The 26,238-nt window shown below is 42.4% G+C and overlaps 1 protein-coding gene and 1 pseudogene across 6 annotated transcripts; both read left to right on the top strand.

Moving 5' to 3' along the window:
- The first annotated feature begins 651 nt into the window (after positions 1-651).
- CGAS (cyclic GMP-AMP synthase) lies at positions 652-19,826 on the top strand. 6 transcript variants are annotated; one of them, XM_035698028.2, is made up of 6 exons: positions 653-1,424; positions 8,200-8,419; positions 9,497-9,739; positions 16,906-17,008; positions 18,535-18,628; positions 19,557-19,826. In XM_035698028.2, the coding sequence occupies exons 1-6, from the start codon at positions 801-803 to the stop codon at positions 19,557-19,559; spliced, it is 1,287 nt and encodes a 428-aa protein (XP_035553921.2). In that variant the 5' UTR covers positions 653-800; the 3' UTR covers positions 19,560-19,826. The 6 variants fall into 6 exon arrangements, 5 of the variants coding, with proteins under 5 accessions (XP_035553923.2, XP_035553925.2, XP_035553924.2 ...); XR_004804318.2 differs by lacking the exon at positions 16,906-17,008 and having other exon boundaries at positions 652-1,424; XM_035698027.2 differs by having other exon boundaries at positions 656-1,424; positions 18,535-19,826.
- Positions 19,827-21,305: 1,479 nt separating this feature from the next.
- LOC112658299 (sororin-like) lies at positions 21,306-23,285 on the top strand (annotated as a pseudogene).
- Positions 23,286-26,238: the final 2,953 nt, after the last annotated feature.

Here is a 26,238-nt window from a genome sequence, read left to right as displayed (position 1 = left end):
GCCACCTTGGGGCCAGGGCGTGATCCTGGAGACCGGAGATCAAGTCCCACATCCGCTCTTCGCAGGGAGCCTGCTTCTCCCTCTGCCTGTGTCTCTGCCTCTCTCTCTCTCTCTGTGTCTCTCATGAATAAATAAATAATATTTTTTAAAAATATCCTTACGTAAACTTACACTTAAAAAGTTTCTCTGTCGGGACGCCTGGGTGGCTCAGCGGTTGAGCGCCTGCCTTCCGCCGGGGTGTGATCCTGGAGTCTGGGGATCAAGTCCCACATCGGGCTCCTTGCATGGAGGCTGCTTCTCCCTCTGCCTGTGTCTCTGCCTCTCTGTGTGTGTGTGTGTCTCTCACGAATAAATACATATTTTTTTAAAATAAAATATTTTTAAAAACTAAAAATAAAATAAAAAGTTTCTCAGTCGACTTCCTTGTGCGAGAAAGGCCGCGGTTTCTCTCAAAATCCTTTCAGGTGGTGTCCCGGCGCATCCGTCACGCTTGCAAGCTCCGGAGAGGGTTTTCCGCGGCCCCCGGGTTGCGCCTAGCGCGCGCCCGCCGGCGACGTCGCGCGCACTGCAGGGTGAGAAAGTTAGCGGATCCCAAGGCCCCGCGGAGGGCCCGCCCCGCTGCGGCCGGGGGCGTGGCCGCTCGTGACCTGCCGGCTTGCGAGTCGGCTCCCACGCCGCCGTCCCTGCGGTCCCGCCACTTAACTTAAGTTTCATTTTCCGCGGCGACTGCGGACTCCTCCTCCCGTAGCCTTTTCCCAAAACGAGTTTCCTTTCTGTACCACGAGCAGAGAGCGCCGGCCATGGACCCCCGGCGCAGAAAGGCCACGCGGAGCGCCTCGACGGTGGGTGCCGCCGCCCCCGAGGTTTTGGCGCACGCAGTGAAGGGGCCCCGGGCGGAGCTCAGCGAACCTTCCGCCGCCCCTCGGGCCGCCCGGCCCCCAACACAGAAGTGCGGCCCCGCGGGGGCAGCCGGATCCCGGCGGAAGAAGAGCGCCCTCGGTTCCCCGGAGAGACGGCAGGTGCGCGCGCCCCCGGCCGCTGACGAGGTGGAGGGGCAGCGGGTTTCGGCGGCGAAGCAGGAGCCCCCCGCGGCCCCGCGGCCGCCCCTTGCCAGGACTAGATCTCGCCGCGAGGGGGGCGAGCGCAGCTCTCGGGAGCCGAGAGCGGTGTCGGAGCTCGCGGGGGGCCTCGGCCTCGGCCCGCTGCTTCCAGCCTCGAGCTTCAGGCAGGAGAGGCCGGCGCCCGGCGCCTGGAAGCCCCGATTGGTGCTGGAAAAGTTGAGGCTGAGGCGCCAGGAAATCTCAGAGGCGGCGGAGGTTGTGAACAGGGTCGTGGACTACCTGTCGCGGAGGCTGCAGAGCTACGAGTCGGAATTCAGAGGCGTCTCGCTGCTGCGCACCGGGAGCTACTACGAGCACGTGAAGGTGAGCCGCCCAGGGCCCTCTCCCCGCGGCTCGCGCCGTCGGCCCCTCGCTTCCCTCGCCGAGGAACTCGGACTCCTGTTCTTTCGTGGCCTGTGACGTAGTACCCCCTGAAAAGAGAAACAGTCGTTCGTTTTATCCATTTGTGCATCCAAAGAACACACAGCTAACCAGTAGCGGTTGCCAACGAATATCGAGACCCTACTATTGGGGGAATTCAAATGTGTGGATTCATTCGTGCAAGCCGATTTGTACTGAGTTTCTGTTAACGGTGCTATACTTGGTGTTCCCTAGTCAAATTCTGACTTGGATAATTAGTGCGAAAAGATTCGACAAAATTACTTTATCCAGAAACATTTTTAAAAAAAGATTTTATTTACTTATTTATTTTTTTATGAAAGACACACAGAGAGAAAGGCAGAGACAGGCAGAAGGAGAAGTAGGCTCCAGACAGGAAGCCTGACGTGGGACTCGAAACTGAGACTGCGGATCACGCCTTGAGCCAGGGTAGGTGCCCAACCGCTGAGCCACCCAGGCGTCCCCAGAAACATTTTTCCTATGGGAAAAACTCTAGAGGAAGAACATCTTCAATCGCTCCCCCCAGCCCCTGCAGGCTTTCTCTCTCCCCAGTTTCTTAGACAAATGTCATGAGAATCTCACAGTGAGTGATTTAAAAAAAAAAAATTAAGAAAAAAATCTACAGATCCTAAAAAGCGTACTTCCTAAATACGCACACAAAGTGATTGTTTTAGGGTATGTCTTCCACAGCTCCGTTTGTTTGGGTGCGGCTGAGTTAGTAAAGTCTTTATTCTAGGGATCCCTGGGTGGCTCAGTGGTGTGGCGCCTGCTTTCAGCCCGGGGCCTGATCCTGGAGTCCTGGGATCGAGTCCCACATCGGGCTCCCCGCATGGAGCCTGCGTCGCCCTCTGCCTCTTTGTGTGTGTGTCTCTCATGAATAAATAAAATCTAAAAAAAAAAAATGAAGTCTTTATTCCAGTGTGAATTGAAGATTTTCCTGACCAGTGGCAGTTTCTTGTGTTTGTTTTTTTAAGATTTTATTTATTCCTTTCAGAGAGAGGGAAAGCAAGCACACAATCAGGGGTAGCGGGGAGAAGGAGAAGCGGACAACCTGCGAGCAGGTCTCCAGGCTAGGGCCCTGAGATTACTACCTGAGATGAGGGGAGGGGCTTGACCATCTGAGCCATCCACTCCCTCCCACCCCCCACCAGTGGCAGATTTCGTTAGTTGTGTTTTCACCTAGTCTGTCAGTTTTTCTGTGCTGGGCTGTGCACCTCCAGTAGATCTGTGTAAAATCTTGGGTGTAGCATGAACAGAAACAGAGGCTGATAGCATTTAGGTAATCGTAATTTATTTTAGAGTTACATATTGGCTTTATTGAATTAACTGCTCTCCTTCAGAAATAAATGACTGTTAAACTCTAGATTTAGGGTTTTAGGATTATAAACTCTAAAGATAGCAGGCCAAATATTATGCATCTTTGTATCTCTAAGCCTTAACACATAGCAAGCCTTTGAATGAATGAATGAATTCAAGAAGAAAGGAAGAGTGACTTCTCTCAAGCCCTCTGCCTTTTTAGGGTAGTAGATTCAGATTTCATTCCCATGATAAGCATTTAACCTGGTAGCTTTCAGTGCAAATTAAACCTTTAAACCTTTCATATATTTTTTTGTCTTGGCTCGCTGCCTAGATTGTAAACTCCATTGTCAGCAGAATGTTTTACATAAATAGTAGCCTCAACAGCAGCCCATTTCATTGGTATAAACTCAGTAATTTTTGTTTATTGCCAAAGAGACCGTGTATCAGTGTTTGAATCTTAAACTCCTTTAGCACTGAAAACTGACTATACAGTTCCACCTGAAGTTTTTAAAAAGCCAAATGAGCAAAACTTTCATTAAATTGTCTTTTTTTAAAGGATTTTATTTTTTTTATTATTCATGAGAGAGGCAGAGACACAGGTAGCCCGATGTGGGACTTGATCCCAGGACCCCCAGATCACAACCTGAGCTAAAGGCAGATGCTTAACCACTAAGCCACCCAGGTGTCCCTAGATAATCTGTCTTAAGTATGATTCTTATTACATAAATACCAATCAGTTCAATTATATGGAAGAAACAATAAGATGTTTAAAGAAGTTTCCAATTAGAACCAGTCTCCTTTTTTTAAGTTCGCTCTACATCCAATGTGGGGCTTGAACTCAGGACCCTGAGATCAAGAGTGACATGCTCTACCAACTGATCCAGGCCATGTGCCCTGGAAACCGTCTCCTTTTCAATTTTATTTATTTTTTGAAGATTTTATTTATTTGTTCATGAGAGAGACAGACAGGCGGAGGGAGAAGCAGGCTCCATGCAGGAAGCCTGATGTGGGACTCGATCCTGGGTCTCCAGGATCAGGCCCTGGACTGAAGGAGGCGCTAAACCGCTGAGCTACTGGGGCTGCCCTTATTTTTTATTTTTAAAAAGGTTTTACTTATATAAGTAATCTCTATACCCAAAGTGGGGTTTGAATTACAACCCTGAGATCAAGAGTTGTGTGCTCTTTTGACTGAGACAGTCAGGTGCCCTCTTTTTAAAAATCATACGCTGATGGATGAAATTGAATGAAATTTGTTTTATCTAAAACAGGTATTGATTTTTAAAACTGATACATGTTCATTGTAGAGTTGATTCACTGTCTAGTTCCAGCAGTTAATCCTCTAGAAAGCTCCCACAGCTCCCCCCACCCTTTTCTCAGCCTTTCCCATATTCACCCCTCTTCCATGTTTGATGGCCCTGGAAAATTAGGGAAAGCATATAGATGAGCAATATTATTCCTGTTTATTTTATTCACTGTTGTCATTTTGGTATATTTTCTTCTATTATGCATACACATGGACTTCAAAATTAGATTCCAAAGTCTTTGTAAATGATAAAAAGGATAGACACAAAATACACCTCTCAGTTAATTTATTTACTTGGTTCCGTATTGACACATTTTTTATTCATATATTTTTTACCTTTACCTATTGTCAGGCTCTAGGTGAAAATTTGGAAGCTTTCTTATAGAAAATCTCTGTATAATTGCCATTCCATAATGTTCTCTTTGTCTCTTTGCAATTCACCAATTATATAGCTTGGGCTGATTGAAAGGTTATATAGGGAACCCTGGGTGACGCAGCGGTTTAGCGCCTGCCTTTGGCCCAGGGCGCGATCCTGGAGACCCGGGATCAAATCCCACGTCAGGTTCCCGGTGCTTGGAGCCTGCTTCTCCCTCTGCCTGTGTCTCTGCCTCTCTCTCTCTCTCTCTGTGTGACTATCATAAATAAATAAAAATTAAAAAAAAAAGGTTATATAGACATCAAGTAATTGTAGTGGTTTTAGCCAGTAGTACATTAACCAATAAAGAAAAATAAACTACAGCCACAGGCAACAACTTGAATGAATCTTACAAATGTAATGTTAAACAAAAACAAAGGAAATAAAGGAATACATAGAGCCAATGTAACAAGGCAGGAAAAAGAAACAAAATGCTTAAGATCAGAAAGGGATTAATAAAACTTACTTATGCAATTGACTTGATTTTTGTATAAACTATTGGAAATATGGTTGACCTTTGAACAACACAAAGACTGGGGCACCAGCCCTTCCCCACCCATACAGTAGAAAATCTGCATATAACTTTTGACTCCGCAAAACCTTAACTACTAAGAGCCTACTGTTGACTGGCTTTTTGATGAACAGTAAGTAGCACATACTTTGTCTCTTATATGTATTATATACTGCATTTTACAATAAAGTAAGAAGAGAAAAGAAAATATTATTAAGAAATTATAAGGAAGATACATTTATAATACTTTACTGTTTAAAAAAAAACAACCATAGATAAGTGGACCCGCCCAATTCAAATCTGTGTTCAACTGTTATCAGTGAATTTAGGAGGATTGCTGGATACAAAGTCAGTAAACAAAAATCAGAGTACTTTGGGATCCCTGGGTGGCTCAGCGGTTGAGTGCCTGCCTTCGGGCCCTGGACGTGATCCTGGAGTCCTGGGATCGAGTTCCGCATCAGCTCCCTGCTTGGAGCCTGCTTCTCCCTCTGTGTCTTTGCCTCTCTCTCTCTCTCTCTCTCTGTCTCTCATGAAGAAAGAAAAGAAAAGAACAGAACAGAAAAGAAAGAAACAGAAAAGAAAATAAAAAAAAGAAAAGAAAGAGGAAAGGAAGAAAGAAAGGCCACAAACTGGGAGAAGTTAATCTCCATAAGTATATTTGACAGAGGACTAGTACAAATCAATAAGAAAAAGACAAACCAATTTGAAACTGGGCAAAAGACTTGAATAGATGCTTTAGTATATAATCCAAATAACAAACATGTGTTCAACATCATTCATCACCAGGAAAATGTAAATTAAAATCATGATCAGATTCTGCCACACATCTGTCCAGTCGAATGGCTAAAATTTTAAAATTCCATCTTGGAGAAGATGTGAATCAACTGAAACTTGATGAAGAGAGGATAGGTTGGTATAACCTCTTTAGCAAATTGACACTTTCTTCTAAAGTTAAAGATATGCTTATCCGGTGGTCCAGCAGTTCTACTCATTTCTACTCAAATGCTCATGTCCACCAAAAGGCATATAGAAGAGTACTCAAAAAAAAAAAAAAAAAAAAAAAAGAGGAGTACTCAGTACAGCTTTATAATAGTTAAAAACTGGAAGTGACCCAAATACTCAACAACAGAGTAAGTAAGTGTATTCTGATCTATTCTATTAATCCAGTAGAATACTGCATTAGATGAAAAAAAAACCAATATGCGTAACAATGTGGATGAGTCTCACAAACATTATATTAAAGTCAGATTTAATAGAGTATATTTTATATGATTTAGTTCGTATGGTGTTTCCAAACAGGTGAGCCTAATCTATGATGTTAGAAGTCAGAATAGGAGCAACTCTTGGTGAAAAGTGGGAGGGAGTGGGAATGAGAGAACCTTCTGTGTCCTAGGGATGAGAATAGGGCAGTACCCACTAAGCTCACAGTTCCTATGGGGATTGAGCCATTTTTCTGGAATAAATCCTCCTTGGATTGTTGCAGCCTTTGGTTAATATACAGATCTGAAAAAGTTGGATTGACTATTCCTGCCCATGTGCTTGTTGGTTTTATGGGAGAGTGGATTTTCAGAGGTTCTTACTTCATTCCCGCTGATGTCACTCCCAAGTGTTTGACTCTCATAGTATGCCATAGTCAGCTCAGGCTGCCATAACAAAAACACTATAACTGGGTGGCATAAACAATACAAATCTATTTTCTGAGTTCTGGAGGCTGGAAGTCCAAGATCAGAGTGCCAGCATGGTTAGGTGTGGGTGAGGACTCTTCCTGGCTTGTAGACAGCTATCTTCTCCCTGTATCCTCACTTTATTCCTCAGTGTGTGGGCGAAGAGAAAGGGATCTCCCTTCTCATTCTCTTCCTCTCCCTCAATCTCCCATCCCACCAATCCTATCAGATTAGCACCCTACCCTCAGATCTCATTTAACTTTTTAAAAGCCCTGTCTCCAAGTACAGGGCTTTTTTTTTTTTTTAGACATAGAAAGCACAGGAACAAGGAACAAATTTTGAGGTTAGGACTTCCATATACGGATTTTAGGAGGACACAATTCAATATACAGCACAGTACATCTCAATTTGGACTAGCTACATTTTCTACCGTTGGTAGACATATATGGCTACTACGTACCCTGTTGAACAGTACAGTTCAGTAGCTGTACTTGAAGCATGCTCCTGACTAATGAAAGATTTTTGGTATTTTTAATATAGGAAAAGTAATCTTTTATTATAATTGCTGATTCATTTGTAAGGATGAAAATGATTCTTCGGAGCTCCTAAAATTCTGTGGCTCAAAGACACTAATGTAGTGCATGACTTGGGACTCGTACTTACTTGGGTGACCAGCAACTATAACAAGATAGCCTTTGCTCAACTAGCCAGCATGTGACTACACACATTTTTTTAGACTGCTGTGGCAGGAGGGTGGCTTCAGTGTGTATCTTGTGACATAAAATATAGCACCTTAAAGATTTTTAATTTTATTAAGCTTTAATTTTAAATTAAGAAAAAAAAACTGATACAGGTTTTAAAAGCTTGCATGATACCATTTTAAATTGTTCTAAATTATAAAAATAATGCTTACTTTTGGTTAAAAAAAAAAAGAGTGTGGAACCTATAAACCAAAACAAACAAGAATACTCTCCTAGTTCCATTCATCCCACTCCCAGAGGCTATAAATATTAGGAATCTTGCTTTTCAAAGTAGGATTTTGGGGATCCCTGGGTGGCGCAGCAGTTTAGCGCCTGCCTTTGGCCCAGGGCGCGATCCTGGAGATCCAGGATCGAATCCCACGTCAGGCTCCCGGTGCATGGAGCCTGCTTCTCTCTCTCTCTCTCTCTCTCTCTCTCTCTGTGTGTGTGTGACTATCATAAATAAATAAAAAATTAAAAAAAAAACCAAAGTAGGATTTTAAGTGGAAATTTTTTTTAAAGATTTATTTATTTATTTATTCAGAGAGAGAGAGAGGCAGAGACACAGGCAGAGGAAGAAGCAGGCTCCATGCAGGAAGCCCGACGTGGGTTTCCATCCCAGGTCTCCAGGATCACACCCCAGGTTGCAGGCGGCACTAAACCGCTGCGCCACCAGGGCTGCCCTTAAGTGGAAATTTTAAGAAAAAAATGCACTTGCTTGGAAAATATTCACAAGCAAACATTCATCCTATTTTTACTATTTCTTAGATTTCTGCTCCTAATGAATTTGATATTATGTTCAAACTGGAGGTCCCCAGAATTCAGCTAGAAGAATATTGCAAGACTGGGGCTTATTACTTTGTGAAGTTCAAAAGAAATCCTAAAGGAAATCCTCTGAGTCAGTTTTTAGAAGATGAAAAATTATCAGCTTCTAAGATGCTGTCCAAGTTTAGGAAGATCATTAAGGAAGAAATTAAAAACATTCAAGGTAAGATTTTTGACTTTTGATTCTTAAAGTTTTAATCATACCTATTAATTGCTAATGTACACTCCTCTTATGGTTTGTAGTGGAGCATTTCAAACTCATGTTGTTCAAGGGTCACCTGTATTTAAAGTGTACAACATGCTGTTTTGATATACATAGTGAAGTGATCACCACAGTCAAGCAAATTAACATACCTTCTTACATAGTTGCCTTTTTTGTGTGTGTGGTGAGAGTACCTAAAATCTACTCTCTTAGCTCATTTCCAGTATTTAGTGTAGTAATGTTAATGACAGTCATCATACCATACATTGGATCTCTATACTTACTCATTCTACAGAACTGTAACTCTGTACCCTTTGACTCTCTCCCCATTTCCCTTACCTCCCCATCCCCTGAGAACCCACCATCCTACCCTCTGCTTCTTTGTAGTCTGCTTTTTTAGATTCCACATAAAAGTGATGTCATGCAGTATTTGCCTATGTCTAGCTTGTTTCACTTAGTATAATGTCCATGTTGTCACAAATGACAGGATTTTCTTTTTTGTTAAGAGTGAATGACACACCATTGTGTGTATGTACCACAATTTCTGTAACCATTCATCCATCCATTGATACTTTGGCTGTTGTGAATGCTATAGTGAAATAGTGAACGTGGATTGCTCCCTGTTTTCCTGCCCACTGCCTCTGTGGTGGCATAGGCACACGCCCTGTGTTGGACTATTGCTGTGGGCTTCTCAATTGCCTGTCTCCTCCCTGCCACTCATCTGGTCTTTCCTGCAGGCTTCCCTCCATACTGCCATCCATAAATTTAAGTGAAAATTTAATCACAATACTCCTGAAGCCCAGAGTCTTCAGGGGCTCCTCATCATTTATGCCAGACAGAATTTTGACAATGCTTCCCCATGGTAGGTATTGATAAATACTGGTTAAATAGAAATAGAAAAACACTTTCTACATTAGAACTCATTTTCACCTTACACTTAGGACTTTATAGATCTCCAATTACAGACATTATTTTTGCTATATTTTCAAAGAAAATTGGATTGATAAATGCTGTATTCTCTTTTATATGTTTAAACAGCTACAGACATCATTATGGAGAAGAAGAAGAGGGGGAGCCCTGCTATAACACTTCTTATTAGAAAACCTAAAGAAATATCGGTGGATATAATCCTGGCTTTGGAGTCAAAAAGCAGCTGGCCTGCTAGCACCCAGGAAGGACTGCCCATCAGTCATTGGCTTGGAACAAAAGTTAAAACCAATCTAAGACGACAGCCATTTTACCTGGTACCCAAGCATGCAAAGGAAGGAAATTATTTTCAAGGTATTTTTTTTTTCAAGGTATTTTGAATGTGAAGGTTAACTTACATAAGAGTTGTCTTTTTTTTTTTTTAGGTATGCTCTATGCCCATATGAGGCTTGAACTCACTACCCCAACATCAAGAGTCACATGCTCTAACCACTGAGCCAGCCAGGCACCCCAAGGGTGTTATGTACTAGGGCAATAATAAGTGCTATTGGCACTTGAAGAGCTATCAGGCAGAATAGACTATAAGATGGGAATTTGGTGAGGAATGGAATTAAAAAGTTGTAGTAGTAGTATCAAATACTCAGCTTTAGAATGTCTTCTAACCCACATTTTTTAAATGTTATTTTTTGGTTGTTTTCAAGAGAGCAAAGCAGTACTGGCCTTGGAGTCAGACTGCCTGGGATCTGAATCCTGAAGATTCTTCTTTTAAGAGATGTGCGATTTTAGGCTAGTTAACCAAGCCTCTCTAAACCTGTTTGCTCACCTCTCTACTGTTTTAATGAAAGTTTCTGGGGCAGGGAGGTTGCAGGGGAGAAGGAGGCACCTCAATGGCTCAGTCAGTTGAGTGGCTGACTTGGTTTGCCTCAGGGCTCAGGACATGATCTTGGGTCCTAGGATTGGACTCTGCGCTCAGTGGGGAGTCTTCTTGAGGATTCTCTCTCTCTCTCTTTCCTCCCTTTGTCCCTCTCCCCTGCACTTGCCACATGCACATGCGGTCTCTCCCTCCATCCCTCTCTCAAATGAATAAATTTTAAAAAGAAAATAGAAAAAAAGGTTTCCGGGAAAATAAAAATGAGACAGTGTATGTAAAATCCCTAGTTCGATACAAGGCAGTTACTATTAATGTTATCATTAGAGCCTAGAGTCTCATTCCTAGCCATACTCTTTTTTTTTTAATTTTTTTATTTATTTATGGTAGTCACAGAGAGAGAGAGAGAGAGGCAGAGACATAGGCAGAGGGAGAAGCAGGCTCCATGCACCGGGAGCCCGACATGGGATTCCATCCTGGGTCTCCAGGATCGCGCCCTGGGCCAAAGGCAGGCGCTAAACCGCTGCGCCACCCAGGGATCCCCATACTCTTTTTCTTTCCTTCTTCTTCCCCTTCCACTGCTCCCCACACAGCTAACAGACCTTTGCAGCCTCAGCTGCAGTTGGTCTTCTTAGTTGTGTACTTCGGCCTGATGGTAAGGACAGGTTTTCAGATGGTGCTCTTGGATAGCATTCAAGTTCTGAGTTAATCTACAGATAAAACAGTTAAAATCAGCTTAGCTGATTTTTTTTTTCTCTTATAAGTTAAGGACTTTTGGTACTTAGACAGTTGGATTCCAGAGATATTGGAAGAGACCACGAAATGTATGAACCGAGTTACAAATTAGTATTGCTGAGCAAATCCTGGAATTAGTCAATCATGCTTAGTTTGATGGCTTGTGTTTTGTAGACACATCATAACTTTTAAAACATTTTTTAAAATTTTTATTTATTTATGATAGTCACAGAGAGAGAGAGAGGCAGAGACACAGGCAGAGGGAGAAGCAGGCTCCATGCACCGAGAGCCCAATGTGGGATTCGATCCCGGGTCTCCAGGATCGCGCCCTGGGCCAAAGGCAGGTGCTAACCCACTGCGCCACCCAGGGATCCCCACATCATAACTTTTATATTGCACATATAGAGGAGTTCTTTTCTGCAAGAAAAGCAGTTTGTAAGAGGGAATTACATGTATCATTATTCATAATTTTAGAAAAGGAGCATAGCTTTCTGCAAAGAGGGGTTGCCACCCCTGAATAATTTCTGGAATGGCTGCCCCAAAGAAACTCTCTCTGTTTGTGATGCAGAAATCTTAACAGGACCTATACCACCCTCTGGCTGGTCTAGTACTGACTACCTTGCACAAGACTGGGAGGCACGTCAGATTAGAGATGCAGGAGTCCTTCAGAGGCCCTGTGGCTATACAAAGGCCAGTGTGATTGGGTCTTGAATTAAGATGAAAGTGAAGGCTGCTGATGGGTGCTCAGCTGACCTTTCTCCTCTGTTACCCTTGGCTGTTCTCCTATCATTCCAGGTTATATCTGTATTCAGGCAAGGGAACCCCCGCCCTGAATCTCTGTATCCAAATGACTGAAGAGAGGGGCATATCAGCAATAAAAACACCTGCACTGGATTGTGGACATGTATAACACCTATTTTAGTCTATTTCCAAACATTTTACTATGAATTTTCTGGTCTCACAAGCTATATTTTTAAAAATAGAATTCATTTGATTTTTTTTTTTAAAGGCTAAGGTTTATTCATAAGAGACGAGAGAGAGAGGAGAGAGAGAGAGAGAGAGAGAGGCAGAGAGACACAGGCAGAGGGAGAAGCAGGCTCCATGCAGTGAGCCCGACGTGGGACAGGGTCTCCAGGATCATGCTCTGGGCCAACGGCAGGGCTAAACCACTGAGCCACCAGGACTGCCCTCATTTGATCTTTAATTAAAAATTTAAAAAAGGGATCCCTGGGTGGCGCAGCGGTTTAGCGCCTGTCTTTGGCCCGGGGCGTGATCCTGGAGACCCAGGATCGAATCCCACGTCGGGCTCCCGGTGCATGGAGCCTGCTTCTCCCTCTGCCTGTGTCTCTGCCTCTCTCTCTCTCTCTCTCTCTCTCTCTGTGTGTGTGACTATCATAAATAAAAATTTAAAAAAATATATGTAAAAAAAATAAAAAAAAAATCAAAGTATCAAGCTTAAATCCACATTTCTACAGGTGGTTAAGCTACCCAACTCAAAATAGTTAGATTTGTTTCATTATGGTTTTAAATTTTAGATGTTGGATTTTCTTTTTTTGTTGTTAATGTTTTATTTATTTGAGAGAGAGTGAGGAAAGAGCGGAGAGGGAGAGGGAGAAGCAGGTCCCCACTGAGCAGGAAGCAGAACCCTGCACTTGATCCCAGAACCCAGGATCATGACCTGAGCTAAAGGCAGACACTTAACCAACTGAGCCACCCAGATGCCCCAGATCTTGCATTTTAAATTTTGATTTAATTCTGTCTTGTACATCTATAAGGCATTCACATGGTTCCAACGTCAAAGCTACAGAAAAAGGAATTCTTAGAGAAGCACAGCTTCCAATCACGTTCACTCTTCATTCTTCTCTCCTTCCCTGATCAGAAACTCTCCTAAATGTTTTTGGTTTACCTTTCTTATCAGTAAATGCATATATGCATATATTCATATGCTATCTCCTTTTTTTTTAAGATTTATTTATTTATTATTTATTTATTTATTCATGATAGTCACACAGAGTGAGACAGAGAGGCAGAGACACAGGCAGAGGGAGAAGCAGGCTCCATGCAGGGAGCCCGACGTGGGACTCGATCCTGGGTCTCCAGGATCTCGCCCCGGCCAAAGGCAGGCACCAAACCGCTGCGCCACCCAGGGATCCCGCTATCTCCTTTTAATATAAAAAGTACACCTTCCTTTTTTGAGCTTAGTAAGATATCTTGAATAAGGAACTATGATTCTATATAGAGGTAGCATCCATTCCTTTTTTCAGTCTGTCTTTACAGCCAGTCAAGGAGTAAACCCATGTGTAATTTTGCTAGAAATTACCCAAATTGCCTCCATAAGGATCACACAATTTTCAATCCCAGAGCAATATATAAGAGTACTTATTTCACCCTCAGCCTCATCAACAGTACTTGTTAAACTTTGGAATTTTTGCCAATAATCCAAAGAGTGAGAAATGATCATGTAGTTTTTTTAAAATAAACTTTTAACTTTGAAATAGTTTTAGATTTGCAGAAAAATTGAAAAGATACTACAGAGTTCCCATATACTTCATACCTATTTCCTTTTTTTTTTGGTAAAGATTTTATTTATTTGAGAGACAGGGAGCACAGGAGCAGGGAGGAGGGGCAGAAGGAGACTGAGAAGAAGGCTCTCCCAGCAGGGACGCAATGTGGGGCTCAATTCCAGGACCCTGGAATCATAACCTGAGTCAAAGGCAGATGCTTAACCAACTAAGCCACCCAGATGTTCCCTCTTTCCTTGTTATTAACATCTTACATTAATATGCTACATTGTCACAATTAATATCGATAATAGTATTGTTAACTAAAGTCCATATTTTTTAAAAATTTTATTTATTCATGAGAGACAGAGTGAGAGAGAGAGAGAAGCAGAGACATAGGCAGAGGGAGAAGCAGGCTCCAGGCAGGGAGCCTGATGCGGGACTCGATCCCAGGTCTTCAGGATCACACCCTGGGCCGAAGGCAAGCGCCAAACCGCTGAGCCACCCAGGGATCCCCTAAAGTCCATACTTGATTCAGATTTCCTTAGTTTTTACTGAATGTCCCTTTTCCCAATCCAGGATCCCATCCAGGATGCTACATTGCATTTAGTCATCATATCTCCTTAGGGTCTTCTTTACTGTAACAGTTTCTCAGTGTTTCCTTATTTTTGATGTCCTTAATAGTTTTGAGTAGTACCAATCAGGTCTTTTGTATAGAATGTCTGTCATGTGATATGTACCTGATGTCCTTCTTGTAATTAAATTGGAGTGCTGAGTTTGGAGGTTTCTGTACAGGTATATATAGCTCTATATTCTATATGAGATTTAATGCCATTCTCATCATATCCTATCAAGGGTACCTGCTATGAGAATGACTTAGCACTGGTATCATTGACGTTGATCACCTGACTGAGGTAACATTTGTCAGGTCTCTCCACTTGTAGTTTTTCTCCCCTTTTTCATACTGTTCTATTTGGAAGGAAGTCACTGTGACAGTTCACACTTAAGGATTGGAGAGTTTTGCTCCACCTTTTTAGAGCAGAACATCTACATAAGTTATTTGGAATTCTTCTGCCTGGAAGATTTGTCTCTTCTTTCTCCTTTGTTTATTTACTTAATCAGTCGTACCAGTAAGGACTTGTGGATATTTTTTACAATGAGCTGCAATCCAGTACCACTTTATTTTCCTGCTTAAATTGTTCCAGCCTTTAAAAAAAAAAAAGATTTTATTTATTTACTTGAGAGAGAGAAAAAAAAGAGGGAGAGGGAAAAGCAGACTCCCTGCTGACCAGGGAGCCTGACATGGTGCTAGATCCCAGGACTCGGGATCATGACCTGAGCTGAAGACAGATGGTTAATTGACTGAGCCACACAGATGCTCCTAAATTGTTCCAGCTTTTGCTTTTGGGAGCTCTTTCAGTTGGCTCCTGTATCCCTTGACATACCCCGCCCCCCATAGTTGGGGGTGGGGGGTGTTTTTTGTTTTCAGCACTATCTTATTTTCTGGCACTACAAGATGCTCCAGACTCATCTTGTATATTTCCAGCTACAGTCTTAGAATCAGCCATTTCTCCAAGAAGCCCTGGATCCTTTGATTGGGAAATGTACTAGAAACCAAGATCTGGGTACTATGTGTGCTTGGTACTGGGGTGTCATCACTCTCAGCTAATAGAGCAAGGAAATATGCATACATATAGTAATCCCAGGGTACACATATCTATAAATATTTCTATGTGTAATCACGTGTATTTATATTAAGTTATACATGAGTACATACTGATGTCTTTAATTATGACCCATTACCATATGGATCATTCTAAACTTCTCTTTGCTATCATTTACCTCTCATTCCAACAGTGGAAAATCTGGCTCCCAGCATTTGACACCTATTTACATCGGTTCCAGTATACGTGTGTAGTTGTTTCAGAACTGTAAACCCATTGTCCCATGGGAAGCAAAATCAACTGGAGTACAGTGTTTATGTACAGTTTCTTTTGTTTTCAGACTTAGAGGCCACATTTCCAAAGTAACTTAACACCTTTTGCTTCCCTCTTCAGGAAGGTTGTTTCGTACATTTGTAATACGTTAGAGTCCCTTTTACCAGTCTGCATTATTTCCTGGGCTTACTTGACCTCTCAAATGACTATTTAAAGTTTTCACCCCTTAAGGTTCATGGTGCTATAGAGTTCTTCTGGTTTTGATAGATGCATTATATCATGTATCTACCCTTCCCCAATATCTACACTGCTTTAAAAAAAACCCTTGTACTTCATTTTTCCAACCCTCCCCATCCCAAACCTCTGGCAATCACTAATCTGTTTACCATATCTCTACTTGTCCTTTTCTAGAATGACATAAATGGATTTCATAAATGAGTTTATACAGTAGCCATGAGCACACCTAGCTCAGTGCCATCATTTCCATATATTCATTGTCTATACATTGTGTAGCTATTACTAAATTCTTTATTCTGTCAACATTAAAACCTTTGTCTATCCTTGTGCTTTATCATATTGTCATACATAATGTAGCTTTATAAGTATTGATACCTAATAGGGCAATTCAAGAGTGTTTAAAATATTCTTGAGTCTTTGTATTATAAAAAGTTTGGTATCTCTTGTCAAGTCCCACAAAAACATTTTTTTTGAATTTTGATTGAGAGTATATTGCATCTATAGATAAATTTGGGGAGACTTGATATATTTACAATAATGAGTCTTCCAATCCATGTAGAGGTGCATATCTCATTTAGATTTCCTCTAAAACTTCTCAGTGAAGCTTTAGAGTTTTCCATAGAAGTTTTGTATATATTTTGGAGGCACCTGGGTGACTCAGTCAGTTGAAGAACTGCTTTTAAGAATTGCTATAGGGATGCCTGGGTGGCTCAGTGGTTGAGTGTCTGCCTTCAGCTCAGAGTGTGATCCTGGAGTCCCAGGATCGAGTCCCACATCAGACTCCCTGTGAGGAGCCTGCTTCTCCCTCTGCCTATGTCTCTGCCTCTCTGTGTGTGTCTCTCATGAATAAATAAGTCTTTTTATTTTTATAACTAAAATCTTTTTATTTACTTGTATAAATCTTTTTATTTATTCATGAGAGACACACACAGAGAGGCAGAGACATAGACAGAGGGAGAAACTCCCTGTGGAGAGACTGATGTGGGATTTGATCCCAGGACCCCAGGATCACTACCTGAGCCAAAGGCAGGTGCTCTACAACTGAGCCCCTCAGGTGCCCCCAAATCACTTGTTTTAATATGTAATTACATTATTTATCTATTTATTTCTTTTGGTCTGTCTCTCTCTAGAAATCTTCCAGAGTCATATTTAAATAAAGGGAATCAACTTCAGTATTTATTGTGTTGTTTTATCTGAATATTTTTGGTAAAGTGCTTTTCTATTTTTCTTTTGGAAATTAAGAAGAAACATGGCGGTTGTCCTTTTCTCACATTGAAAAGGACCTTTTAAAAAGTCATGGGCAGTCTAAAACTTGCTGTGAAAGTGATGGAGTAAAATGTTGCAGGTAACTTCCTTACTTTGTTATTCTTTTTTCCTTTCTTTGTTAAATGGTGGATTATCTATGGAACATTTAATTATTTTTTTAAGATTTTATTTATTAGAGAAAGAGCGTGCACACACAAGTGAGAGGAAGTACAGGGAGAGGTAGAGGCAGACTCCCCACTGAGCAGGGCACTGGATACTGGGTTCCATCCCAGGACCCTGGATCATGACCTGAGGCAGATGCTTAATTGACGAGCCACCCAGGTGCCCCTGGAATGTTCTTTATTGACTTCATAGCTCTTACCTGAAGATGATCATTGCTGAGTTGAGTCCTGGGGGCAGTGTGTGGCTGGACTGACCCTGGAGTATTATCTAGAGGGTGAGCATGAAATCAGGGAAGCCAGATCCGAGGGCCCAAGGAAGTAGTGTTGTTAGAAGGCAAGGCCAGAGAGCATATCCCTGAACCTAGATCAGATAGTTGTAAAATGTATGACAAAGCAAGAGAATAGGAACACTCACCGTGGCTAGCCACAACAATTGGATGTGTCTTGGTATTCTGGTTGCTTCAAGGTAATGACTACTAATGTCACAGAGTGGGAGGAGTCCAAAAGATCACTCTTATTGGATACTGGTGCCTTCTAGGTGGTTTGTTTGTGTTGAAGGCCAGGGACTGACTAGCTAAACTTGAAACAACACTAAGAGATGGGTAATTATTTTCCTTGTTAGCATACACACCATAAAGAATGGAGATTAAAAAGAAATCATTCATTTGAATTTCTAAAAGTTGTCCAGTAAGATGTTCACAGAAATTAAAAGTTCAAAACAAGAATTCCCAATATGTAGGCATGGAGGTTCTTCAAGGCTACATATGTAGGCTTTGAAACAAGCATTAAGAAAAATATATTTCTGGGATCCCTGGGTGGCGCAGCGGTTTGGCGCCTGCCTTTGGCCCAGGGCGCGATCCTGGAGACTCGGGATCGAATCCCACGTCGGGCTCCCGGTGCATGGGGCCTGCTTCTCCCTCTGCCTGTGTCTCTGCCTCTCTCTCTCTCTGTGACTATCATAAATAAATAAATAAAAAAAAAAAAGAAAAATATATTTCTGATAAGGCTAAGTAGTTTTATAAACGTTACATTTTGTCAACTATGAAATAACTGGGTGAATAATTAAATATTTGCAAAACCATTTTGTAAAAAGTAAAATGAGATTTCCTTAGGTGCTAAATGACTGAATGAATAATATGGATACCTGCCAGTTTCAAATAGTTGAATTCATCCTGATAGAATAAAATATTTAAGCTACAAATAGGGAAGAGGGAAGAATAAAATGTTCCTGAAACTTAAAGGCATATATTTGAAAACATAATCAAGTGTTAGGATGACCCTATAATTATATTTATGTGTCTTTATTGTGTTTTATATTTTTATATATAATATCTGTATTAATTGTACCTTTATATGTTTTTCCTGTAAGATGCCTAAAGCTTTTTGTGGAATGAAGCAGGTATTAAATAAATAAAAATAAGTGGTTTTCTTTTTTATTCAACAGGAAAGATTGCTTAAAACTAATGAAGTATCTTTTAGAACAATTGAAAACAAAGTTTGGAAACCGAAAGGAACTGGATAAATTCTGCTCTTACCATGTAAAAACTGCTTTCTTTCATGTCTGTACCCAGGACCCACAAGATAGTCAATGGCAAGCCAAAGACCTAGAGCTCTGCTTTGATAACTGCGTGACATACTTTCTTCACTGCCTCAAGAAAGAACAACTCAATCATTATTTTATTCCCGAATTCAATCTATTTTCTCGGGACCAAATTGACAAAATAAGTAAAGAATTTCTATTACAGCAAATTGAATATGAAAGAAACAATGGATTTCCAGTTTTTCATGAATTTTGAAGTTATATTTTAAAAAGAATCAAGAATTAGAGTAACTTTATTATAATTGGAATGTTTGAAATTTGTCACATAGTGATCAATTACAATGAATGTAAATAATGATTTAGCTCTCAGTTGTCTTAATAAACTCTAATCAGTATAAAAGGATTGATCACCTTAGGAAAGAGATTAGTCAAGGAAGAAGGAGTATTTAAAATCTAAAAGCTTTACCAGTTTGGAATGAAAAGAAGGACAAGGGGTGCCTGGCTGGCTCAGTTGGTAGAGTATGTGACTCTTGATCTCAGGGTTGTAAGTTTGAGCCCCATGTTGGGTAGAGAGATTACTTACAAATAAGATTAAAGAAAAAGACAAAATACATATCACCTGAATTAAATTCATCAAGCACTTCTTGAACACCATTTCTCACCTAGCACAAAGTGTGGAAGGTTACAAGAGGCAATTTTAGAAATGATCTTTGCCTCCAAGAAACTGGTAGGCTTTGTTCAATGTTCAAATATATTTGGAACTAATATCCTGTCCTATATGTTAGAATAGGCAAGAAGGAAATGATAAATTCTACATCATCTCCACATATCTCAGGAAATCTATAATGTCATAGTAAAATATGGAATAATGCATGTGGCCAAATATGAACATATAACTTATTTTCTTTTATTATTTCTATTTTTAGTAACACTTTCATATGTATTCCTGAAAAGACAATACATGCATATGGTACAACACTTAAAGAAACAGGGATGGCATCACCCCGTCTCCTCTGCGCTCACCCAGCATTCAGCTTAGGGGCAGCTGCTGTTCGTTAACTTTTTCCTATTCATATTTTGTACAATTTCTTACTGGCTATTTTATTGTTTTCTCGTCTTTAGAAATTCTTCATATATTTTGGATATTTATGCCTTGTCTGCATAATGAATAAATTCTGTTTTGTGGAGTATCTTTACCATTTTTGGTGTCTTTTAGTAAACAAGGTTTTAAATTTTAATGTGGTTGGGCCCCTGGGTGGCTCAGTGGTTGAGCGTCTGCCTTTGGCTCAGGTCGTGATCGGGGGTTCTGGGATCCAGTCCTTCATCCAGCTCACCACAGGGGGGCTGCTTCTCTCTCTGCTCTCTCTCTCTGTGTCTCTCATGAATATATAAATAAAATCTGGGCAGCCCGGATGGCTCAGCGGTTTGGCACCGCCTTCGGCCTGGGGCCTGATCCTGGAGACCCCGGGATTGAGTTCCGCATCGGGCTCCCTGCATGGAGCCTGCCTCTCCCTCTGCTTGGGTCTCTGCCCCTTTCTCTCTGTGTCTCGCATGAATAAGTAAATAAAATCTTTAAAATAAATAAATAAGGGCAGCCCCCGTGGCTCAGCGGTTCAGCGCCACCTACAGCTCAGGGTGTGATTGTGGAGACCCCGGACCGAGTCCCACGTCGGGCTCCCTGCATGGAGCCTGCTTCTCCCTCTGCCTGTGTCTCTGCCTCTCTCTCTCTCTCTCTCTCTCTCTCTCTCTCCTCTCTGTGTATTCTCATGAATGAATAAATAAAATCTTAAAAAAATAAAATAAAATCTTTAAAAAAATTTTAGCGTGGTTAAATTTATCAGTCTTCTCCTTTGTGGTTTTTGCATTTTATATATCTTGTTTAACAACTTAAACATACTAAGAGAAAAGTTAGACATTTGGAGAAGAGTTTTGGGGGCCGTGAATGCTAAATAATAGAAAACTAGACAAAAACCAAACAACTCCAAACTTCTTTTAATTCCAGGAGGAAAACAAATGTGTGCAAGAAAAGTCTGATTTAAGAATATTGCTTAGCTGCATTTATATATGAAGTCAAAGTAATATAACCATTGACTAAGAGTTATTATTAAATTGGGGTGCCTGGGTGGCTCAATGGTTGAGTGTCTGCCTTTGGCTCAGGTCGTGATCCTGGGGTCCTGGATGGAGTCCCGCATTGGGTTTCCTGCAGAGAGCCTGCTTCTCCCTCTGCCTATGTCTCTGCCTCTCTCTGTGTCTCTCATGAATAAGTTAATAAAATCTCTAAAAAATTATGATTAAGTATTTTGGGGAGGGTAAGGAAACAGGCTAGGTGCTTATATGGTGACAGTTGGGTAGAGGGATTGGATTTTCTACGGTTTCCTATTGCTGCATAACAAGTTACCACAAACTTAGTGGCTTAAAACAACACACATTTATTTTCTTAGTGTGTATGGGTCAAGGTCCTGGGCATGGCTCTGCCCAGGGTCTCACAAGGCTACCATCAAGGTGGCAGCTGGTGCTGCAGTCTCATCTGACCGAGAAGGATCCCCATCTTTGTTGGCAGTATTTAGCTCCATATATTTGTAAGGCTGAGGACTTCAATTTCTTTCTGTCAGCCAGAGGTTGTCCTTAGCTGCTAGGAACTGCCTTGGGTTCCTTGCCCTGGAAGCCCACCCAACATGACAGGTTACCTTAGAGCTCAAGGGAGGGAGAGACTAGCAAGAGGCTGTGCCACAGTCTTATTTAACATAATTGCATACACATAATCATGTGTATTGCATCTCCTTTACCATATTTAATTGGTTGGAAGCGAGTCAGAGGTCCCATGCACATTCCAGGGGAGGGGAATCACTCAGGAGTGTTATGCCAGTTTAGCCAACTATACAGTTAAAGGAAAAATGGTTCTCATAAGACCAGCCTCACTTCTGACACCACTTGTAGCTTCAGGAGATTCCCAAAAGCACTCTTAGGTTTGATAATTCACTGGAAAGACTCAGAACTCACTGAAAGAGTTACACTGTTACAGGTTAAAATTAGCCAAGGGAAAAGCACACAGAGCAGAGTCCAGGAGGATACCAAACAGAGCTTCTGTTCTCCCTTCCCTGTGGAGTCATGGGTGCAGTATTCTCTTGGCATCAGTGTTTAACAACACACCTGGAATACTGCCAACCCGGGAAGTTCATCTGAGCCTCAGTGTCCAGAATTTTTATTGGAGCTCAGTGGTTGACTCCTCCATGTCTAACCTCAGAGTCTAATAACTCTGGCGTCATGATCCAAAGCTCCACCATAAATCACTTTGTTAGACTTTCTGGCATGTTCCAAGGGCGTAGTAGATTACCTGCCAGAAACCAATGGCAAAGGCAAGACTTCTCTTTCCCCCTCTCCCTGCTCATGTGTGTGTGCTCACTCGCGCTCTCGCTCTCTCTCTCTCTTTCTCTCAAATAAATAAATCTTCAGGGACACCTAGGTTGCTCAGTGGTTGGGCATCTGCCTTTGATTCAGGTCCTGATCTGGGGGTCTTGGGATCAAGTCCTGCATCTGGCTCCCTATGGGGAGCCTGCTTCTCTCTCTGCCTATGTCTCTGCCTCTCTTTCTGTGTCTCTCATGAATGAACAAATAAAATCTTTAAAAATCAATCTTTTAAAAAGGAAATGGCTAAAAGAAAAAGTCTTGGTGATGAAAAATAAAGGGGAGAAGGACTGAGGACTATTTTTCAAAAATAAGCCATGTAAGGTTTACATTGGCCTTCTGGGTTGGTGTGAGCCCCAGTAGTGGCAGAGATAGAGACCAAGGCTAATCCTTGAATGTGGGCCAGAGTGGCTGCCCAGTGCTCCAGGCCCAGGGCCCCATTCCTACTCAGTCTCTGTGGAGATCTCAGCAGAAATCAGGCTCTGATCAAGCCCCCTCTCTGAAATCTTGCCAAGGCACCCCATGTGGCTCCAAAGCCAAAGCCCATCATTTTAAGGTGTGTCTGGCTGGCTCAGTCAGAAGTGCATGTGACTGTTGGTCTTATGGTCATGAGTTCGAATCCCATGTTGGGTGTAAAAATTACTTGAATAAAAGAGACTTAAAAAAAAGCCCACCGTTTTGAAGATTGTTCCCTGTACTGTAGAGATCCTGTCTGTCCACACACATCAAAGAAGCATAAGGATTGTTTTTCTCTTGGAGAAAGAAAACAACTGACTTAGCAAGGAGCCTGCTGGGGAGAACCTCTTCAAGATATGTAGTAGCATCCATGTCACCCCCACCACCACTCTTGTGCTGTACCCACTAAGTGTTGAGTCCAACTCTAGGGAAGAAGACCTGGACACCAGAAACTTAGAAATGTCTGAAAAAGTCAGGTGATGCTCCAGCCCAGCTGGAGACCCTTGGCTCTGCCTCCACCTTCACCCCAGTCTGTCTTGCTTTGGTTTTGAGGGGCTGCTGAGGTCAGAAGACTTGGCCAGACTCTCACCTGTGGTATGTTCAAAGTTAACTGAAGTCCTCAGGTCCCTTTGAAGCCCTGGCCCCAGGTACAAATCCCAAGAATCCCCCCACTAGCTGTGACAGAGAAACCAAAGAAGGTGCTGGAGATCCTGAAATCAGAGCTGGATGAATGGACTGTGGCCATGAATGCTGAATTTGAAGCTGCTGAGCAGCCTGATGTTGTGGTTAAATGAGATGGCATGGGGTGTACCTGGCTCTACTCTCCCCTACCCTGTACATAGCCCCTCCTCCCTGTGGAGAAGACACTCGGCATCCCCTCCCCTGGCCTTGTTACCTGTACAAGTGCCGTTGCTACAGGCCTGTCCTCCTCTGAGGGCTTGTGTAGCGGTAACAGCGATCTCAGGAAATGGGGCTCGCTGGGCTTGGCCACACACCGCCCTCCAGCGGCTAGTCTGCCCCCACAGCCTCTCCCAGAGGAGCCTCGCCGCTTTCCAGTTGGGCCTAGGGAGTAGCAGTTACTGGCACAGGCAGGGGAGGTGAAAGCGCTGGGATTGCAGGTGAGACAGGACTTAACGCAGCTGCTCTGCAGGTGCCACAGCTGGTCTCACGCAGTCCCCCCTGCATTGTCTTCTGTTGGTCCCAGTCATGATGAGCCCACCTGTATGTTAAGAGACTTGGGCTCCCTCTTAGATTCTCTAGATGGTCCATGAGAGAATTCATGGACTGGGAAGAGTTCGATCTGTGAGGAAGAAGCCAGACACTCTTTCTGTGCAGTCTTACATTTTGAAGGAGAGAGGGAAGGCTTGGTTGGGTCTCAGACCATAAGTGTTCACTAGGCGAAGCTGTGTGTGTGTGCGTGTGTGTGTGTGTGTGTGTGTACTTTTTGTTTGTTGTTAAGGAGAAGCTGTATCTTGGAGCTCTGTTGTGCTGTTGAGATGCCCGCTGAATGCCCGGCTGCGGAGCCCTGGCCGCCTGGGGCCGGGAGAGTGCGTCTCAGGGTGTGGCCGCCAGGGGCTTCCGACCCAGGCTCGGCCCTGGACGGACCCCTGCCCAGGGCAGGGAAGGAGGCTGTGGCGGGAGGGGCCCTGCTTGTCACTCGCTTCTATTTCTTTCAAAGTAAAGTGCACAGAGTCTACTCCGCTCTAGAGGGAAAAGAAGGTTGCATGGTCCTAGTCCCCCAAGTGTTCTGCAGCTACAGGGAGCAAGGGTCGGTAGCAGTTTTAACTTGCAGCTTCCTTAGGGTCCCCTCACAGCAGAACGCTGCCTGAGGAGATGTGAGGAGCAGACTTGGGCGGGGCCGGGAGTGTCGTTTCATTGTCTCTGGGGAACCCTGCTACCCTACCCCCTTTTTAAGTTTATATTCAATTTAGTTAATATATAGTGTTCTAATAGTTTCAGGGGTAGAATTTAGTGACTCATCAGTTGCATATAACACCCTCCTTAATGCCCATCACCCAATTACCCCATCCCCTCACCTCCCTCTCCTCCAGCAGCCCTCAGTTTGTTTCCCATAGTTAAGAGTCTCTTATTATTTGCCTCCCTCTCATTATCTTATTTTTCCTTCCCTTCCTCTATGTTCATCTGTTTTGTTTTTTAAATTCCACATGTGAATGAAATCATATGGTATTTGTCTTTCTCTGACTGACTTATTTCATAATTAGCATAATACCCTCTTGGCATAATACCCTCTAGTTCTTTTTATTTTTTTAAAAGATTTTATTTATTTATTCATGAGAGACACAGAGAGAGGCAGAGACATAGGCAGAGGGAGAAGCAAGCTCCCTGTGGGGAACCTGTTGTGGGACTCAATCCCAGGACCCCGGGATCATAACCTGAGCCAAAGGCAGATGCTCAAACACTGAGCCATCCAGGTGACCCAATACCCTCTAGTTCTATCCATATCATTGCAAATGGCAGGATTCCATTCTTTTTGATGGCGGAGTAATAGTCCATTATATATGTACATATAATGGAATATAAATATATATTATATATATAATGGAATATAAATATATACCACATCTTCTTTATCCATTCATCTGTCAGTGGACATTTGGGCTCTTTCCATAGTTTGGCTACTGTGGACATCGCTGCTATAAACATTGGGTGTATGTGCCCCTTCAAATCACTATACTTGTGTCCTTGGACAAATACCCAATAGTGCAGTTGCTGGGTCATAAGGTAGTTCTATTTTTAACTTTTTTAGGAACTCCATACTGTTCTCCAGAGTGGCTGCACCAGTTTGCATTCCCACCAACAGTGTAAGAGGCTTCCCCTTTCTCCACGTCCTCACCAACATCTGTTGTTTCCTTAGTTGTTAATTTTAGCCATTCTGACTGGTGTGAGATGCTATCTCATTGTGGTTTTGATTTGTATTTCTCTGATGATGAGGGACGTTGAGCATCTTTTCATGTATCTATTAGCCATTTGTATGTCTTCTTTGGAGAAATATCTGTTCATGTCTTCTGTCCATTTCTTGACCGGATTATCTGCTTTTTGGGTATTTTTTTTTTAATTTTTTTTAACTTTTATTTATTTATGATAGTCACAGAGAGAGAGAGAGGCAGAGACACAGGCAGAGGGAGAAGCAGGCTCCATGCACCGGGAGCCCGACGTGGGATTCGATCCCGGGTCTCCAGGATCGTGCCCCGGGCCAAAGGCAGGCGCCAAACCGCTGCGCCACCCAGGGATCCCTGCTTTTTGGGTATTGAGTTTGATAAGTTCTTTATAGATTTTGTATACTAGCCCTTTATCTGATATATCATTTGTGAATATCCTCTCCCATTCTGAAGGTTTGCATTTTAGTTTTGTTAATTATTTCATTTGCTTTGCAAAAGCTTTTTATCCTGATGAAGTCCCAATGGTCCTTTTTTGCTTTTGTTTCTCTTGCCTCTGAAGACCTGTCTAGCAAGTAGTTACTGCACCTGAGGTCAAAGAGGTTGCTACCTGTGTTCTCCTTTAGGATTTTGATGGATCTCTGTCTTACATTTAGGTCTTTCATCCATTTTGAATTTATTTATGTATGTAGTATAAAAAAGTGGTCCAGTTTCATTCTTCTGCATGTAGCTGTCCAGTTTTCCCAACACCATTTGTTTGAGATTGTCTTTTTTCCATTGGATATTCTTTCCTGCTTTGTTGAAGATTAGTTGACCCTAGAGTTGAGGGTCCATTTCTGGGTTCTCTATT

Source organism: Canis lupus, chromosome 12 (assembly GCF_003254725.2).
Source record: "Canis lupus dingo isolate Sandy chromosome 12, ASM325472v2, whole genome shotgun sequence".
Classification (NCBI taxonomy): Eukaryota; Metazoa; Chordata; class Mammalia; order Carnivora; family Canidae; genus Canis; species Canis lupus.
The sequence above is the reverse complement of the archived record's forward strand: the minus strand, read 5'-3'. Positions and strand labels throughout refer to the sequence as shown.